The sequence below is a fragment of the Mizuhopecten yessoensis genome, unplaced genomic scaffold, assembly GCF_002113885.1.
Source record: "Mizuhopecten yessoensis strain PY_sf001 unplaced genomic scaffold, ASM211388v2 scaffold8949, whole genome shotgun sequence".
Lineage (NCBI taxonomy): Eukaryota > Metazoa > Mollusca > Bivalvia > Pectinida > Pectinidae > Mizuhopecten > Mizuhopecten yessoensis.
Genome location: NW_018407803.1, coordinates 169376 through 184450, shown reverse-complemented (window position 1 = coordinate 184450; position 15075 = coordinate 169376). Strand labels below are relative to the sequence as shown.

Sequence of the window (15075 nt, the reverse complement as noted above, 5' to 3'; positions counted from 1 at the left end):
AGAATCATTGAAATCAGTGCAGTACTTGAAGAGGAGATGGAAAAACAGCAGTGTGTCTAAAGGCTGATTCACAGACAGACAACCCCATTCTTTGTTGTGTGGAGTATTACAGAATGTACATGGACAGACAGACCCAATACTTTATACCCTGCCAACTTTGTTTCGCTTGGAATAATAACTGAACTTTGCTATGTTAAATGGATTACAATTGTATTATGTCATTTTTACCCAAAAGTCATATTTTAATGTCTAAGTATTCAACAACTACAGAATTATCACTATTGTTAACCATTATTTATAACAAATGACTCATAATAAATTCAACTGCTTAAAGTAATTTTCTTCGCAGATTGGTGTTCATGTAAAAATTTTGCTACCAAACACATAGATGACTAAAGCAAACCAAATATTTTGTACTCATTAAAAGCAAAATGGAGAAAATGTATTACCTTTTCAGCATGATGTTCAAAGTCAACATAGCTGCTCCACACAACAGCAGCATTGGTGTACACTCTGTTTAATCCAGTGATCATGTCTTCATATAGGTCAAGAATTTCAGCCCCACTCATATGTCCAGTTTGTAATTCATCCATAAGGTACCCAAAAGATATTTGCAGTGATTTATTTGCATCTCCTTTCAAAATGGATTGGTGTTCAGGTCTTTTTAATATTACTGACGCCACTTGGGAATACCAAGGTACATCTAGATGACCATTTACAACTCCATCAAACCTGTACCAAATGCCTATGGAAGGAAAAGTTTATCACTGATACAATCACTTCTGATAAATTAATGTCTGTATGTTGCTACATAATGGTAATATATATGCATGTTTTCCTTCGATATAGAAACATAAGTATTTACCTGCATTACGCTTTGCGTTTGGAGTGTTCAACCGACGATTTTGATGATTACAAAAGTTTTCAGGGATAAAATGTCCATACTGGTTCATGATACCATATTTGTACCAATATGTTCTGTGAGTTTCTTGTTGTTGAAAAGTCACTGTCCCCTTGTACTCCACAAGTCCATCATCATGAGTTCTTCAAATCAATCAGAGTGGAAAGCAATTAATGCATTTACCAAACTGTCAATATAATGTACAACAAGAAATATTTACCTATAGAAATGTAACACATATATGTATGACCGGTAGGTGGGTTTTTATATGAACACATGAATCAAATGAAGTTGGTTTATCACCAGTATAACAGTACAGAGTGTTCCATTTAAAACCTCTTCCCTTTGGCAGGTAATGTCATTGCTTCAGTTTTTCAATAAGAGATTTCAAATAAATTTTCCCCAAAAATCAATACAATACTATTTTTTAATACCTTTTGTGAGGGATGCAAATTTTGTATCTTTAAAACGGTTAGAATTGATTCGCCCGATAAAAACATAACTGAATATTTTGCACTTTGTCCTTTGACCTGGACATGATGGTAATGGTGACCTAATTTAAGTGAACTTCCCAACCTCTATGGGTGATGCAGGCATGATTCAATTAAGTTTCTTCAATACATCTTTAATTGAAAAGCTACAGCCCAAACGAGATGCTATTAGAAGAACCAAAAGTAACCATGCAGAGAGACAAAAAAACAGTTCTTATACAGCAATATGTCTCCCTCTCATTTGATAGGAAGAAAGAACACAAATTTTGTTTTCACTGTGAAATAAGTTTGATATTAATCATCTTTGGAAATACTAGAAAACTTCATAAATACACTTGAAACAAGAGGTCCAGGGGCCTAGACAGTCATATGAGGACACATTGTTAAAAATAATAAAGTGATCAAGCAACAAATAAAATTTCAACTAGAGAACTCCCAGCTGGCAGACATCAGATAAGGTTGTATTGGTCGCAGTTTAGTATACAATGTCTTACCAACGTCGGGCTGACATCTTATACAACATTTGAGTTTTCTCTTAAAAGCAAATTATAGCGCAACGTCAAACCACCCTTGCAAAATAACCTTTGAAATGGCGATTTCGATGGTTGGGTATACAACGTAAGTACAAACTCGAACCAACGTTTAAAAATAACCTTTGAAATGACGATTTCATGGTCTGGTATAAAACGCAAGTATGACGTTGAAACACAATATTTCAAAATAATCTTTAAGCAACCAAAGTGCGACATCAAACCAACATTTTAAAATAACCTTTGAGATAATGATTTTGATGGTTGGGTGTACAACGTTAGTTCAAATCCAGCCATATTTTTTAATACCGTTTGAAATGAAAACTTAAAAGGTTGCTATTCAACGTTGGAACAATGCCAAAGCAACATTTCAAAATAATCTTTCAGAAGGTTATTTAAATGGTTTGGTGTACCACGTTAGTACAACATTGAGCAAACGTTTCAAGATAACCTTTGAGAAGAGACTATTTAATGACTGGGTATACAACGGAGTACAATTCGAGCCAACATTCAAAAAAACACCTTATTTGTATTTACATTTATTTGCGCAACATCAGACCCATACAACATTACAACGTTGTATCTTTTGCATGATTGGATCAATCAACTTGAATAGAAAGTATAGAAAAAATATATCACAGGGTAAGCACACATTATATAGATCATTATCAATATTAATTATCTGTACGAATAAGAAATATAATAACTAAGCTGTAAACACAAATGTACATTCTAACAAACTAGTTATTAATAAATATAGAAACATAAACAGAACATATACCAGTAACTCGTGTAAAAACAGTGGTGGTTTTCGTAGATCTTTCCACCGATTATACAGAAGTTGAAAAATGGTATACACTTGTTGGGATGGGCGTTGGAAATTGGTCAGCGGTTTTCCCGCCAGCTGCCCAATCATTTGTGTCCAGAGAGCATATATGCAGCTGAAGCTGACCGACCAACAAGTTATTGGCGGAAACCTTTCATAACAAGTACATGTAAGCATACAAAAGTTTTAGACAAATTTTGTTTAATGGAAATAATTTCAATGAATATTGGAAGAGGTAATACTTGCACTGCATCTCCACAGCATTTAAACAATGTATGCAATGCATTGATGCATTGGTACTGTAGGGTCCAGATCAAAAGTTTGAGGAATACATGGTATTATGAAAAGTTCTTGTTACACAACCAATAAGTGTTTCTATGTGATGTTTAAAGAACAAGAAAAGGCCAATCAAGGATCATAACAAAACCAAAGGTCAAGTGGTAATCCAGTATATAAAAGGTATATCCAAAACCATCCAGAGGATATATCGTGGCCATGGCACAGCAACAGCCATGAAGCCCCACAAGATGCTCGCAATATCCTAGTTCCTAGTACCCTAAGGATAGAACACCTAAAGAAAATGTCACAGAACATGTATACAAAATTGGACACAAAAACTCCAACGCATCGTATATTAGAGAGACTTGAATGCGATTTGGGGTCCACCTTGGTGAACACCGGAAAGATACGGAAACCTAAGAAGGAAGAAAATTCACCAGATCAGAAAGGAAGCAGTCAGAGTTTCAGATAAATAAATCGGCAATCACAGACCATGCCACACAGAAAAATCATGTGATTGACTGAGATAACTCCAAAGTATTGGACAGTGAGAGAGCAATCTGTTCAAGCGACAGATAAAAGAAGCCATCAGGATATGCTGCCGTTGGCCAGTTCTAAATCGAGATGAGGGGGCTCAAAGACTCTCGCACATCTATGACTAAGTGATAAACACAGCATAGCTGAATCTAGTCATTTCTGTACATATATAACAACCATTGTACATACGCTTACAGCATAGCCGAATCAACATCGATTTTGTGGACAACTCATACACATTTTACACCTTTGTGTGCATACACTTCACTGGTCATTTCTCTGATTAAGGTGACAGACTATATATCGTATTAGTCATCGAAACGTCACATAGAAACATTTATTGGTTGTGTAACAAGAACTTTTCATAATCCATACTTACCAACCTATATTCGACAAATCATTGGTTAGACCGACATCGTCATTAAAAAAAAAATATCAGGTGGGAGAACAGACAGTATGAGCACTGCAACTATCGCAGATAGTAGATGATAGAATAAAAAAGAAGTTTAATCAAGATGACAGCATTTAATAAGATTTAAAATGGCTAAATGTTTTCATTGTTTAGCTATTTTAAAGCTTTTCCAGTATTAAGAAAGTAAATAAAATTAAAAAGCTCAGGTGTAACATACTTGTCGTTTTGACATAGTCCACCATACTGTAATCGGCTACATCAATTTTACAAAATATCAAAACGAGAGGGACTCTTTGATCATTTTAAAGTGAAGAAAATCTTGAATCCTTGTTATCATAATGTTGATTGATAACGAAATTAACAATCACAACGTATTCAAGTTAAAATATCTTTAGAGTTGGTTAAATTCTGTTATGTGATCTCCGCTGAACATTGCCGTGCCGAAATATGGTTTTACAAACCAAGTGAATAAACACTTCCATCAAATCATCAATGTCAAAACATTGTCTTGAATAAATGAATATGCACACAGAATGATAATGCAGCTACACCAGGGTATCGGTACAGTTACTGAATGATACTGCCGTTAATCCTCTGATTATCTGACGTCCAGCCGACACCTGTATAAGCAAAATGATCCTGGACCGCAGCCTGTGCCATGTGACATGTGGACATCAATGCCGGTGTGATAAAAAGGTAAAATATCTGCCGGGCATGACAGGTCACACTTGGTCGATGAATAGATAGGATAAATACTATGACCATGAAGAGTCGGACACAAATTTTTGTTCCAGTAATATGGGGTATTCGAGGAATAGCGGTTTGACTAATCCAGGGTTACTTTACAAACAAGAGTACCAAAGGGCGGAACAATATACACCGTCGAATGCCATATAGTGTTATATACTTTCTTACATTGAAATAAGATCTGCATTATTCTAAGAGTGGTTAGTCGAAAATGTAGAAGAAAATCTCCGGACAAAAAATAAAATACTGGAATAAACAAAGGGCAATAACTTTTGCAAAAATCGTTAAGGTAGACACAACTTCACATCATAGTTATAATGTATACCAAGTTTCAAGGAGATCTGTTGAAAAATGTTGGAGGAAATTGACGGACAAAAATCAAATACTGAAATAAACAAAGGGCAATAACTTTTGGCTTTGCAAAAATTGTTGAATCAAAATTCTTTTCAAGGAAACACAACAACATATCATGATTATTTAGCCTACTGAATTTCAAAGAAATCCGTCAAAAAATGTAGGAGAAGATCACCGGACAAAAAAACAAATACTGAAATGAACAAAGGGCAATTACTTTTGAAAAAATTGTCGAATAAAAATTCTTTCAATGGAGACACAAATTCATATCATGATTATAATGTATACCAAGTTTCAAAGAGATCGGTCGAAAAATGTAGGAGGAGATTGCCGGACAAACAATAGTTTAAGCTTGACGGACGCACGAACACCCCAATACCATAATACTTTCGTCAAATTTGACGGACGTATAAAAATATGTACAAACTTGGTCGGTCAATTTTTGGTCCCCACCACCTAGGAATACTTCCAACAAAACATACTTGATGTCCATGGCTAAGTTCTAGTGATGAAGTACCTTAAAGCAAAATAGCCAAATTACCATTTTTGGCCACGCCCCTCAGACCCCTGGGGTGTCAACCCCACCATTTGTACAGTTTTGAATCACCTCCATCTAGGGATGCTTCCAACCAAATATGGTTGATATTCATCTCCTAGTTCCAGAGAAGAAGTCGCTTAAAAAAATATTATTATAGCCAAATAACCCTTTTCAGTCCCGCGCCTCATCCTCCTGGGGGGGTCAGCCCCTCTAATTTTGAATCCCCACCACCTAGGGATGCTACCAGTCAAATATGGTTGATATCCACTGCTAAGTTCTAGAGAAGAAGTTGTTTATAGCAATATAGCCAAATTGATCCCTTTTGGCCCCACCCCTCAGCCTCCTGGGGTCTCAGCCACACCATTTGTACAGTTTCGAATCCCCACCACCTAGGGATGCTTCCAGTAAAATATGGTTGATATCCACTGCTAAGTTCTAGAGAAGAATTTGTTTATAGCAATATAGACAAATTGATCCCTTTTGGCCCCACCCCTCATCCCCCTGGGGTCTCAGCCACACCATTTGTACAGTTTTGAATCCCCACCACATAGGGATGCTTCCAGTCAAAATGTGGGTCCACTCCAATGGTAAAAATCCCAAATGGTTGGCCCACACAACGATTTTTTCATATTTTGCAACAACGTTGCCAGATTGATACTGGCAACGTTGTTGCAAAATACTAAAGAACCTGAAAAATCAGCAAGGAGGCATGGTAGTCTAGTGGTGGGATGCCAGGCTCGTGACAGAAGGGTTGCGAGTTCGAGTCAAGGCACAGTACTGTGTTGTATCTTTGCGCAAGATACTTTACTTCGCTTGTTCCAGTCTACTCAGCTGTAAATGAGTATGAGGTTGGGCAGCGCTAGAACTGTTGAATGCTAGCTGTTTGAGCTGAAATGGCAGCTCCGGCTGTATGCTCCCCAGGGAGTTGAGAAAGATATAGGCTGATTGCAAAGGCCCTATAACCACGGATAATAATTTGTGAACCGCTTTGAGACAACCTACGAACTAGGTTGTGATAAAGCGGTATATAAGAACCTCAAATTATTATTATTATTTTAATCTAAAGCTCATTTTGTTCGCTATATTGCTGCTGCTAAGGTGTAGTTGATCATTTTGATACCAAATATGTACTTCTTTACTAGAATCTGTGATGGAAGTACTGGGTTCCTCATCAAAACTGGAGTCCAAAATGAGCTTAAATGAGCACTTGACATAACTCACCTTCCTCGGCTATGCTTTATAGTTGCAGTCCACCAATTGCTTATAAATTATGCTACACTTATGCGACACTATTGGGTCATTGCCAAAAAATTTGCATATGAATGAAAAGTACTGAATGACGTGCCATGTAAGGAGATATCAGATTCCATTGTAAGGACAGATAGACCATATAAGGACATAGATGTCGCTTCTTTCGTTTCTGCAATTCCACATTAAGTAGTATGCTTGATCCCCTAGACACTTGTGTTACCTAAAGCATGTGTCAAAAACAAGGGAATGGCTACATAGAAGCTTCAACAGATACTACTGGAAAGTCAACCAATACTATTGTCTATACTAAATTTGATATTTCATTCCTTTTGAATCAACTTACTGCAATTTCTCCATAAGGAACAATTGTGTAGAAAACTGTTCAATGAAAATGCAAACAGGTCGCCTGACATCATCTAAAAGGGTCGGTGACAAAATGGCCTTAAACACAACAGCAACATCACTAGATCTGCTCCTTGTTGGATAACCATGTTGTGGTGGTCTAAAACAAAGAAGTAAACCTTTTGTCACTGACATGCAGTTATATATATTATGTTCTTGATTGTGTATGTAAGGTATAATTAAGCAACCATTTTTATTTTTGCATCTTGGCTATAAGAAATAGAGAAAAAACATTGCAAATAATGAGCCTTAAATTGAAAATGTTTAGCAAGACATCATAGTAATCAAACGAATGAGTAGTTGTTACACATAGTTTGCCAACACTTTTACACAGGTAAATCTGAATCCTGAAATTGAAAAGTCTGCCTTTTATTTGAAAGTAAACACAAACTATGACTCTAATACTTAGAAAGATTGATCATGTTACTCAGACAGTAATAGTACTGTTAACGACAGCCTTCCTTGGCGTATATAATTACAGTCACTCTACTTTATCATAAAGATCTAGGTCCTACTTCTTTTTGTAGATTTATAATTTTATATAACAAGTAAAAGTTTGTTACCAAATCATTTTGTTTATATTTCTAAATTGTTTAAACTAGCTATATATAGATAGAACATTACTCTAAGAGGTTGGTGACACAACATCCTTTTTAAGTGGAAAATTCAGTTCAATTTGAATGTTTACCACCAGGGATACTACTATCGTATGGAGTCCCCATCATCAATTAGTTCCAATGTAGCGTGGACAACATGGTAAAATCTTGCTATCAGGTTTAATTTACCAAGGGTAATTCAGCATTGTGCATAAACACAAGGCTTAACTAAATTCAACCAACAGCAAGGTTCTGCTGTGTTGTCCTCCCTCCATTGAAATAGACAGAACTATGTCGGATAACTTATCTGTCGAAAATGTATAAAATATTTCTTTGGCTTACCTATTTCCAGTACTGCTCTTTGGTGGCATTATATCCGTTGGTAGATTCTGTTGCCCAGCTGCATGCTGAAAAGACGTCATCTTTAAATTCAAATTGATAATGTTTACTGTATTTGAACAAGACATATATTTGTAAACTTTTCACATTCAATTGATGAGCAAAATGGGATGGAAAAGCCCACAAATATTACTGACTGGTCAAATTGACAGAAACTGATGCCAAATCTCCAGCACATTGATCTGCTTTGATAGCTGATCACCAGACCACACACCAGGTCAAGCATGGCAATCCAGGTAAGCACCTCACCCTGTCATTAAAGCATCTATGTCAAAATAGGTAAAAAAAAGTCATGGTGGGACATGGCCTGCACAGGGGTACTCCCTGTAGCATTAAGAAGCCTTAAACAGCTTCATCAACAGGATAAAGGGAAGCAATGCTTCCTAATACCAGATAAGGGACATGAAGGGCTCATGAAGACAAGAGCTAAATCTGGAGCCTTCAGAAACTTTTCTGCTTACAGAACAATGCCCAGAACAGCAATAAAAGGGTTGTCCACAACGACAAAGTCCTGAAAAGGGGACATCTTTGATCGCTCTCTGATTATTCTCTGCTATGGGATCCCTGGCCATGTGCAACCTGAGGGAAACTTCTAAGTAGACGTAAACATCTATATCCCAGGTATGTAGGAAACTCACAACTTTCTTGGTGTCATAACCAACAGAACAGTTGGCCAAGTTATCCTCCCTGGGCTAAAGCTCTGGAGACTCAGAATGGGAGATTTTATTGGCTAAATATCTCGACCTTGGGATATGAAGAGAAAATGGTACAAGAACATCAACAGGTAAGCAAAGCCAATATCCCCATTAATCACTCAGCAGAAGCTACACAGCAATCATTTTGAATTTTGAAGTATTGGCAATAAAACACTATACACTTGATTGTAATCTGATAACAGGACCAAGGGAAACCTACATATCAAATGTGAGAAAGATATCCCTCCAGTACTTCCTGAGAAATAGCGATAACAAACATTCACAGTAAAAATCCAAGATGGTCACCTGTCAGACATTTTGTTTATCTGATCAATTTCAAAATTGAATTTACACAATAAAGGACCATGAGAAACATAAATATCAAATTTGAGTAAGATCCCTCTTTTACTTTCTGAGAATTAACGAGAATTGTTTAAGGATGGACGGACCATTGATAAGGGCAATTTGAACAGCCCACCATCTGATGATGGTCAGCTAAAAATATACAATATAGGTCAAACATCAAACCCCAGTTAAAATCTTGGATAAATAGGGTACCAAGCAAGTTTTTAAAAACTAGATGATTCATTAGGAAAATATCACACAAATAGTAATCAGCCATGCAATCAGAATGCAGCTTCTGCATTAAATACAACAAAAAATGTCAATGATCAAACCTGAAAGAGGGAATTGAGTAATTAAGGAATACATCAGCAAAGGTTAATCAAAATCTGAACGTTCCTTCATAAGATATCACACGGAAAGCAAAAAATGGACAGACAGAAGGATGAATGGACAACCCAATCACTAAAGGGCACCCCATCTTCATTGTAGGACCTTTACTAGACCACTGGACTGATTGGTAACTTAAAGGCCACACAAGGGGTGAAAGCACTGTAGGCCCGCCAATATCGATTACTAGAGCCAGTCAAAAAGAATTGGAGGGTTGTTTCGGAGGGGCAAACCATGCCCTAGTTATTCCACTAAGGAAAAGAGGAGAACCATCACTTCCTCTAGCCGCACACCCAAGTTTATACATAACTTCACACAATGAAAGAGTTAACCTGTTTATTACTTGAGTTAAGACACAGATATGAATGTGCAAGCAAAGAACAAGTACTAAAACCTACTGTTAACATTTGGCGTATCAGGGGCTACTCACTCTATAACAAACCTACTAATAGTAATAAATTATTCTCAAAAGATTTTAACGGAAGCTAGACTCTGTGAAGTCACAGAGAAGCTTGATAAAGATTTTAACGGAAGCTAGACTCTGCGAAGTCACAGAGAAGCTTGATAAAGATTTAACGGAAGCTAGACTCTGCGAAGTCACAGAGAAGCTTGATAAGAGCGCGAGCTAGACTCCAAAGAAAACAAGAGAAGCAGCTAGACTCTGAAGACTCCAGAGTAGCGACTAATATCCATGGAGAAGCTATAAAAGACTATGAATTGGAAACGCTAGACTCCGAAGAAGGCAAGAGAAGTCACTAGACTCTGGAGGCATCCAGAGAAGCGACTAGACTCATAGCCACCCCAGAGAATATATCTGTTAAATTTACCACGAGAAAACTTGCTACAGATAAAGTGAAGTAATAATCTATTTAAGAGATTGGGGGTAAAATTCCCAAAGAATTATGTATAGACCCTACAATGGCAGAATTCTAGAAACACAAACCACTCACAAGCTGGTTTTAAGAAAGTCTAATTGCTACAAACAAGCAAATGCCTAACATACAAAAGAATAGATGCTCATACAATACTGCACATATAATACTGCACATACAATACTGCACATATAATACTGCACTACTGCACATACAATATTGCAATACTGCACATACAATACTGCACATATAATACTTTATTTACAATACTGCACTACTGCACATACAATACTGCACTACTGCACATACAATGTTGCAATACTGCACATACAATACTGCACATACAATACTGCACTACTGCACATACAATACTGCATTACTGCACATACAATACTGCACAAACAATACTGCACTACTGAACATACACTACTGCACATACAATACTGCACAGTTCAATATTGAATACTTAATTGAGTGTTGAGTCTACTCATTTGGGTATTGAGTACAGTGTATTGATAATTTGATGGAGAATAGATACCACACCAAATATGAATTCAAAGCTGGCATCTCTAAATAGTTATCAAGGCATGTTAGACACTATATAATAATGGCCCTTGTAGGTTATTATCAAATTTGCAATTCTCAGTTATACCGTCCCAATCATTAAGATCACATTGGTAGGCTAGTTACATTAAATATATAAGATATCTGAAGTCAAAGATATTTCTGACCTGTACATTTTTGCTGCTTGTTGTTGCCGGACGACTTTCCTCACTTTTTCCTTTTTTGGAAGTAGGTTCCCTGGAGGCGGATCCTGAGGAGTTGTTCTTCATAGAATTATCCTTTTCTGTTGAATTCTCTTTTTCAACATCCATCTCCTTAGAGAAAAACTCAGTATTCAGTATTGTTGATATGTACTTGGTTCTATAGAGGCATAGTAAAAAAGGGATGTACATTCTACTTGAATCTGTAAACTAACTTATTCAATAAAGTGCTCATCCTTTCTGTCTATTCAATAACAGACCACAAAATGAAAACAATCATATAATTTAACAACCCAATAGAAAATATCACTGGATTGCACTTGTATTCCTGTGAAATTACAGTGGTAAAATTGGCCAATATTCCAACATGTGACCCTCCATGTCCTTACTTTCTCCTTGAAGACAAGAACCAAGAACCTATTCAAGATCGTCTAAAGGGGGGGGGGGGGGGGGGGGGGGGAATTGGGTCATCCTACATGGGGAAATCAATTAATATAATGTAACAGAATTGTATTTTATACTTCATGTGTTTATTTTTTATAACTCTTAGTATTTGTAATGATCTCACATCCTTATTTGTTCAGCACTAAGCAACTCCCTAACAAGACTTGTATTGACACGTGACTGAAGCTCAGATGCTTATTGATTTAGAACCTTACCAAGTTTACCAACCAGGTGCTTGTCCTATGATGTAGGCCCAATGCTTTTTGCCACAAATTTGGCTCACTTCGACCTTGAGAGAGCCAGCACAAGGAAGGTAGAAGATAGTTGGTCAGTACATAAAAATGCCTTTACACAGAGTAGGGCCTGGAAAGAGGGACATTGGTAGGCAGGAACACCAAGGCTTATTCACAAGCATATCATAAAGGATAGAAAATCAGCAAGATAGCAACACATTTGACAGAAAAGAGCTCTAAGGAGCTGCTTATTACTGTTCCAATTAAGGGCAGACATGAGTCTATCCTGCATGTCTTTGCTTTTCCAAAGACATCTAATACTCAAGCAAATCATAAAGTCTGTACAAAAGACGGTAAAAAAATCCACATATGTAAGGAGAGAGAGAGAGAGGTGCAACATCATCTCCCTCTTGTGATGTTCCTTAGCTTATAACACCACCTCGGGTCAACAAGCTTTCCAGCCCAGAAAGCTGAATCCCTAGGCTTCAGCTGAGCCAGATGGGGAGAGGGACAACTTCCTGTCATAAATGGGTCAAACACCTGATAAATTTGCCAATTTTATTGAATTGCTGCTTTGGAAACCCAGGGCAGACTTCGTAACACTTCAAGTCTGAGACACAACTAGAGCAGAGGACACAATAGCGGCACTATCAGGCCAGGTTTGTCACCCCTTGGAACAGGCTTTGGAGGTACCACAGAACAGAGGTCACCGATGTGGTCACCTCCAGGACTGAAGATGCACAGGGTGGTAGTCATTCATTCTCACTGAGAATCCAGGCTGAGAGCATTCACATACCCGAAATAATTAATTTCATCATATTTTATTGAGTAAACAATAGGATTGAACAGCAGGCTAGGCCTATATAAGTTCTCTCCGTAGGTTGACATGACAAAGACAGAGATGAAACGGTTAATAAGAAAATATTGATGCAAAATGTATATTATAATTAGCATAAATCCTCAGTCTATACAACAAATGGTATAAGGGAGATAACTCCATGTATCGCTTTCATTTATATAATACATATTTAATTAATAATTTGAGCTATTCAATGTTCTCATTAAAAGTCAGTTGCTGACTTGCTGGCAAGAATAGTCTGCTATTCATAAACTCTGAACTAGCTATTTTCCTAAATATTTATAGGCTATATTACACTATACATATATAAGCAAAGAAGTTATATATATATAGTTACAGCATACACTTAACACTGAACCGGCTACTTTTACAAAACAATCACCTGTTTTAAACTTTAGTGACAACACTGCAGACATAGTATAAGTTCAATTAAAATTAATTATAGACAATCAATGCCCCAAAGATATATTACACAGAGGAATCGCTACAATCTTATTATTATGTAAGTCATTATTGCCCCCTGTTCATACCCCGCTGTTGTTACACGAAGAAGTTAAAAACAGAAATCCATGTAGGAACAGTACTGTATATATCCATTGGTTTGAGTGATAACAAAGAAAGGAAGACAACAACTACAAAACAGAAAATAAAAGGAGGCAATTCCGCCAGAAGATTTTGAATTACATGTAGTATATGTGTAAGATGTATTGCCAGTGTTCTTAACATGTACATTTTTCATACCATCGAGTTTCAAACAAAAAGTCACTAACGGAGTCACTTATACCCGAGATAAGACGGATGGCAGAGTGGTCATTGATCTCAGAGTACCAACGAGAAAGTTTGAGTATGTCATGCTCTGCCTCACACAATCCCTTACAGTCCTTGGGGTGTGAACCTTTAAACCATCATTTTTGTTAGCCAATGGAGACACAGCGAGGCCAAGTGATCCTCCCTGGGCTTAAGCTCTGGAGACTCAGAATGGGAGATTTTATTGGCTAAATATCTCGACCTTGGGATGTGAAGAGAAAATGGTACAAGAACATCAACAGGTCAGCAAAGCCCAATATCCCCATTAATCACTCAGGAGAAGCTACACAGCAATCATTTTGAATTTTGAAATCTGATAACAGGACCAAGGGAAACCTACATATCAAAGGTGAGAAAGATATCCCTCCAGTACTTCCTGAGAAATAGCGATAACAAACATTCACAGTAAAAATCCAAGATGGCCACCTGTCAGCCTTTTGTTTATTTGATCAATCTCAAAATTCAATTTACACAAAAAAGGATCATGAGAAACATACATATCAAATTTGAGAAAGATCCCTCCAGAACGTTCTGAGAATTAGGGATAACAAGAATTGTTTAAGGATGGACGGACCCCGACAAGGGTAAGTTGAACAGCCAACCATCTGATGATGGTGAGCTAAAATTATACAATATAGGTCAAACATCAAACCCCAGTTAAAATCTTGGATAAATAGGGTACCAAGCAAGTTTTTAAAAACTAGATGATTCATTCAGAATATATCACACAAATAGTAATCAGCCATGCAATCAGAATGCAGCTTCTGCATTAAATACAAACAAAAATGTCAATTATCAAACCTGAAAGAGGGAATTGAGTAATTAAGGAATACATCAGCAAAGGTTAATCAAAATCTGGCCATTCCAAGATATCACACGGAAAACGGATTGGTCGAGTGGTTAACACTCTGGCCTTCCAAGCAGGCGGTCGGGGTTCGATCCCCAAAGTCGCCGTACGCATGGAATATTAGAGAAAGTGTTTTTCTCATGCCCACACAACTCCAACAACCCAGGTTGAGTATAAAATGGTCTTGGGTTGGTGTTGCGGTATCTGTGCTGTAGCATTCAAGTGAGGTGGCACTATAAATGATACCGTTGGAAGAACGGTCCCACTACAAACAGAACACAATACATCTCCAGCACACACACAGGCATACACACATAGGGAGATATTAGCCAGGTGGCATAGGACTAGTAGTTAGTGCCTGATAAGGCAGCTCCTGCGAATATTGTTTTGATTATTATATATATGCTAATTGTATTGACTGTATAAAATTGTATATCTATGTACTGTAAAGTGCTTTAGAGTGGCTTATGTTAGCTAGATAGGGCGCTATATCAAATGTTGTAAATTTATTTTTATTTAAAGCAAAAAATGGACAGACAGATGGACGGATGGACAACCC

The 15075-nt window shown here is 37.1% G+C and overlaps 1 protein-coding gene across 5 annotated transcripts in view; it reads right to left on the bottom strand.

Annotated features, from left to right (window-relative positions):
- Nucleotides 1-15075, bottom strand: part of LOC110456924 (E3 ubiquitin-protein ligase rnf213-alpha-like) — a 298096-nt gene that overhangs the window by 258448 nt on the left and 24573 nt on the right. For 4 of the 5 annotated variants that reach the window (XM_021507988.1, XM_021507990.1, XM_021507993.1 and 1 more), the window contains exons 5-9: nt 11294-11440; nt 8207-8286; nt 7210-7368; nt 866-1044; nt 450-745 (exon numbers count right to left, since the gene is read on the bottom strand). In XM_021507988.1, the coding sequence (XP_021363663.1) occupies nt 450-745; nt 866-1044; nt 7210-7368; nt 8207-8286; nt 11294-11440 (861 nt within the window). The remainder of the gene's footprint in view (nt 1-449; nt 746-865; nt 1045-7209; nt 7369-8206; nt 8287-11293; nt 11441-15075) is intronic. The other variant, XM_021507991.1, reaches the window with a different exon arrangement.